Below are 5,386 nucleotides of genomic sequence, written 5' to 3'. Positions count from 1 at the left end.
TATATATATCGATATATTAATTTACATTATTAATAATATTAATGATAGTGGCTTGACAATAACGTTAACTATTTCGCAGTATTAACAAGTATTATGCGCTCAAATTCTCTAAAGTTAGTCTCTTATTATATTTTCTCTTTCTATGTATCAATCGATTTATATAGATAAATCTTCTGTCTTTTTTTCCCTCACAATATTTCAAATATATATCCTAAATAAAATTATATAAAAGCGCTACGAAAGTAATATTTTTCTCGAATCTGATTCAAGTGTCGATTCTTGGGAAAGGTGCGCATAGAAAGAGTACTCCAACACAGTTTATCCTGCTAAATGATTATCAATTCTATAAGTTTTGTATTGTTTACACATAAATTATAGACTATCTAAACGTTTCTTTTCTTCGATGTCCTGTGAAATTTTACAATAGAGTTACAAATAAAGATAAAGCCATACTTTACGTATAATCTGATTCAGTCTTTGCTAATGTTATATAATAACGTGCGAAAGAACTAACAGTTAGATTTTAACTATTTAAGAGGCTATATTTAAGAATTTTAATAAAAAGAAAAAAAATTGGAAGCGTTAAACTATTCAGCTAGCTTTACACAAGATATTGGTCTTCTTTAAGAAATCGTCAAATTATGATTATGATACATTTCTACATTATCACCAGCATCGAATCTAATCTTATTTATCATGATACTCCTGAGAAACTGTTAATCCATTGTCTTAATAAACTCGATCGCGGAGCAGAATTGCGTCCACCAATATTGTTCTTCGCCCTCTAATCGATTCCCGTAAAAACTGTCTACGTATTGAACAGTCGATAGTAACGACGGTGGATTAGTCTGAAATTAAGTATAAGTTAACAAAATCACTTTTTTGTATTAAAATTATCTTTTCTTTCCAATCGCGTACCTTGATTATGACATAGACCAGCACGGGAATAAGATCGTCGGCAGCAGGTATGCCTCTTTCCGACGCCATGGAAAGAAGATTCATGATGGTAGTCGCGCAACGAAATACACACTGCAACTTATCCCTAGGAGTCTTATACGCCGATATCACAGCCAATTCAGCCTGTGCCCATGGCCAGGGGCATTCGTAATGATAAACCTTTGGAATACGTAGGTCCTTATGATTTGGAGTTACGACCTTCGCCAACTTTTTAATGTGATCATGAAGAAGCTGGTCCCTATATACATCTCCATCTCCATTTGGATAGAGTGCATTGTGGTATACCCGTGCCATAACGGTTCTTTCCACTACGACTCTCGCCAAATCTAATTGGTTAGCGCTCGCCGCTGAAAGTAAGAAGCAAGTTAAAGTATTCCTTAGCTAAGATTAATTACGAAATAAATAATTATATTTATGTACATTGCCAGATCGGATCGTTATCCATTTCGGCGTGGACCTTTCCTAGGAAATTATCCACAAGATCCTGTTTCTCATCAGTCAACGTAAGCTTTTTAAACTCGTCACAAAAACGCAGGAGAAAAGTCTCCCTTTTTTCCAAAAATACCCTTACGCAAACAGATACGAGATGATTATTGATAGCATCTCGATCACACTTAACTCGTACGCATAATCTAAAAGATATTATAATAATTATTAAATAGTCGCATTTTATACATATATATATTATACACAAATATGATATTTATATATAGACAGTACCTATCTAAGTGAGCTAACGTCGACAGTAATCCTTGACGACATCTAATTAAATACGCGATATAAGGGGATCGCTTTTGATAGTCTTCTCGAAGAGATTTGAAGAGTTTCCTACATCCATCATCATTAAATAGACGCACACAACGTAAAGTTTCATGAAGGTGAGCTATTAATGCCCTATCCTGCAGGTTTATAGCTTCTGCCAATTGCAGTTGCAAAAACGCAACTAGTTCGTTTTCTTTCTGCGACCAACAATGTCTCTGTAACGAAATTTTATATTTGAACTAAGTAATTAAAAAAAAATACAAATTTTATTTTGTATATCGTGACAGCAGATTAATACAATAAATACCTCCGATGTATTCCATGGAATGTGTTGAAGGTCAGCAGTACTAAGTACCATGCGTAATTTTCTTTTAGCATCCGCGAAAGCATAAGATAGTTCTACGTTATTTGGATCGATTGAAAGTCTTTCATCTTCCACCTCTTTTGTACGAGATTGATTGCTTTCGATCGAAGCTGTATCGCTAGCTGCGCTTGGTTTTCTTCTATATTTTGCTAATATATCATCGGTAGTATCTGAAAAAAAGTAATGAGGAGATTTAATAAACTGCTGTCCAAAATAAGAAAACTTACAAGAAAACTTTTCATCGTATTTAACACTACTTTCCAATTTATCTTCAATTCAATTATATATACATGTAAAATTATTAAAACAGAATTTGTTTTGTTGTAACAATAATCATTAATATTAGTTAAACTTAATTAGTTAAATAAAGTTAAAACTTAATTTATTAATCTTACCGCCCGCGACATTACCAGATGACGTTACATCTTCCGACATAATCCTGCGTAATCTGTGCCTGCACATATCGACGCCGTCGCCACCAGCTTCTCGATCAAAACATCTATCGTCCGCCCCGCGAATTGCTTTACCTCTACGATTTCTCAATGTCATTTTTAATTTACCAAAGAAACCGCGTTTGTTCTTTTGATCATCATCCAACAATTCCTTATCACCACGTTCAGCAGTCATGTCAAAGCTTATACTCTTTGGAATAGCTCCCGTTGATGCATTTGGCTTGGAAAAATTGGGAATCGATCCATCTACTGCATCACAAGTGCCATTAACCGTTGGTGTTGGTAAATCCGATGCTGAAATGTTACTTTTCACACGAGGTTCCGATCCGGAACTACTGCTAGATGTTAAGCTAGCCGTACTTAATCGGCCTACAGTATCTCCGACTGATGTTATACAGTTATCCAATTCCTGATTTACAAAATTCACATTTATATTCCAAATATCTTCGAAAATAAGAAAGTAATAGATTGACAGAAAAAGATTAAGCGAAGCAATACAAACCTCTGTTTTCGAATCACCATTTTGGGACTTCTCTGGCAAAACAGGCGCAGAAATATGATTAGCTAATAGCAACGCTGGTGCGACTGCAGCCGCAGCGATGTGATTGTGCGCAGGTGCTTGACGTTCAACTTGCTTACCATTGTCAATTTGAAGTTTATCTATCAAGTGGACCAGCCTGTCGTCCCGTAACGGTTTAGAATAATCCATATTGCTTATATTGTTAGCGTTTTTGTCTACGTATTCCATTGTACTACGTCGGTAATCGTATTTGGTTCCACCACGACCTGTTACATTTGACGACGACGGTAATGGAGATGTTGTTGGAGATGGATGAACTATTGAAGTTGCTATGCCAGAATCCTCTCGAATCCCTGAAATTGTCGAAAAACTGATGCTTGAGCCATCCGGACCTGAAATTATTAATTATACATATTGTAATTAAAAATTATTTGATGATATTGCTAGTATTGCAATATATAATTGCACTATATTTACATGGGGTTGCAGATTGAAGCGTTTCTTCATTCCCTTCGGAATCAGCACGGCTTTCTATTTCGATTTCGGATCTGGCTGTATCATCAGATCTGTGCGAATGTTGCAAATTAGAAAGATATCTTATTTCAAATAGAATAATACTTTATAAACATAATATGTAATATATAATAATGTATACCTAGCAACGCTAGCAGTGTCATCAGTATCTACTTCAGTTAATCTTTCTGAATCACTAGCTAATACGTCTGTGCTCCAGGCTTCAGAGGCGGTTTCACTGATGTCTAACATAGTTGGTGTAGGTTCAGCAGGCAGAACAGGTGCAACCTGTTCAGGCGGAACAGCAAGCAGTATTCGATCCTGTTGTTCAACTATTTCGCTATCTGAGGCCAACACATCTGTAGACCAAGTATCGGATACCATAGAAACAGTTTCATATTCTAAAAAGTATAATATAGATATAAATAATTATATATAAATAAATTAATAATCAAAAAATAAGTCAAAATAATAAAATGTGAAAATACAGGCTAATGAGAGTGAAGCGCTGTAACTTTCATTAGCCTGTATTTTAATATTTTATTATCATATTTAACACACACACAATTGCGAGAGTGTGTACATTTTAAAATTTTTATTTAAACTTGTAATTTTAAATTATTTCAAAAAATAAATATTATCAATTGTGATGCTAAATATTGTTCGTTTTAAATGTGTATGTCATTGTTAATTTATATTTACCTTCAATAAGCTTTTTAATCTCAAATTTACAAAATTTGTCATCAATTTCGGATCGACTTTGTTTAGTTGGGATATTAGGCGGTGGCAAATCCAACTGCCTTACTTCACCTGCAGCGCGTCCATCATCTCCTTCAGTAATCTGGGACGATGGTGTATCTCGACCTAGTGATTATAAACAATTAGATTAAATAATTTATAATTGCAATTGGTATTAAATGTTAAAAAAAGGAACAGTTTAATAGAATTAATATACCTGATATATTAGGAGTTCCTCTCCCCGATACATTAGCAGACACCATGTCTGAGAGATTATCGTTTTGATCTTCTGTTTCTAATTCTAAAGAAGAAGCGACACTGTGATTGGAAGCAGCTTCTGATACAGCTTCCAAGTTATCGGACGTATTGCCAATTGATCCTTCGAACAAAACTAATTATTTTTAATGTAGATGTGTTATAAAAGCCAAATAATGAATTCTTTAATGTTTATATTTGTAATATTAATTTTTAATGACATGAAAAAGATTAACAAAAAATAAAATCAAAGAAAGTTATATAAATAAACAAAATTAATGGAATACATGTAAATATAAATTTTAGCTGTTCCAAAAAACATGAACACTATTAAAGCAATCGGTATCATATTAAATATCGGTAATTGATATACCTTCGTCATGTGAGAGTGAGAATCGAGTTCTCTTCTCTTGCGTTTCGATACGTTCGACATTGCTATTTTCTTGTCTAGGATGTTCATTAGAGGCGTCATCAGGGAGATTTAAAGTAACAGGTCCATTCTCCATACCACTTTGGAGTTCCATGCATAGAACCTATAAATAATGAAATAAAATATTTCATTTGATAACTTTAATCATTAATTCTAAATTTATTACTTCCTTAAACTTTTATTAAATAGACATTAAAAAACTGATTATTTATATTATTATTTATTACGCTATAATTTTATAAATTTATAAAATAAATTACAAATTCATAAAATTATATAAATTTATAAACATATTTTTTGAAAATTAAGTAGCATATAATTTTGTATAAGCTACATACATACAAGATGTAACTTCTTATTAAATACATAAAGAATAACAAGCAATAAAATATGTG

At 33.0% G+C, this 5,386-nt stretch overlaps 1 protein-coding gene across 1 annotated transcript in view; it reads right to left on the bottom strand.

The window, feature by feature from the left end:
- Nucleotides 1-204: 204 nt before the first annotated feature.
- Nucleotides 205-5,386, bottom strand: part of LOC108757284 (GTPase-activating protein and VPS9 domain-containing protein 1) — an 8,886-nt gene continuing 3,704 nt past the window's right edge. The window contains exons 7-18 of the mRNA XM_018501757.1: nucleotides 4,524-4,697; nucleotides 4,271-4,432; nucleotides 3,711-3,969; nucleotides 3,533-3,621; nucleotides 3,175-3,447; nucleotides 3,038-3,069; nucleotides 2,479-2,944; nucleotides 2,027-2,253; nucleotides 1,678-1,934; nucleotides 1,378-1,589; nucleotides 919-1,304; nucleotides 205-848 (exon numbers count right to left, since the gene is read on the bottom strand). Coding sequence (XP_018357259.1) covers nucleotides 717-848; nucleotides 919-1,304; nucleotides 1,378-1,589; nucleotides 1,678-1,934; nucleotides 2,027-2,253; nucleotides 2,479-2,944; nucleotides 3,038-3,069; nucleotides 3,175-3,447; nucleotides 3,533-3,621; nucleotides 3,711-3,969; nucleotides 4,271-4,432; nucleotides 4,524-4,697 — 2,669 coding nt within the window. The 3' untranslated portion in view covers nucleotides 205-716. The remainder of the gene's footprint in view (nucleotides 849-918; nucleotides 1,305-1,377; nucleotides 1,590-1,677; nucleotides 1,935-2,026; nucleotides 2,254-2,478; nucleotides 2,945-3,037; nucleotides 3,070-3,174; nucleotides 3,448-3,532; nucleotides 3,622-3,710; nucleotides 3,970-4,270; nucleotides 4,433-4,523; nucleotides 4,698-5,386) is intronic.

This window comes from Trachymyrmex septentrionalis, unplaced genomic scaffold, assembly GCF_001594115.1.
Source record: "Trachymyrmex septentrionalis isolate Tsep2-gDNA-1 unplaced genomic scaffold, Tsep1.0 scaffold136, whole genome shotgun sequence".
In the NCBI taxonomy this organism is placed as follows: Eukaryota; Metazoa; Arthropoda; class Insecta; order Hymenoptera; family Formicidae; genus Trachymyrmex; species Trachymyrmex septentrionalis.
The sequence above is the reverse complement of the archived record's forward strand: the minus strand, read 5'-3'. Positions and strand labels throughout refer to the sequence as shown.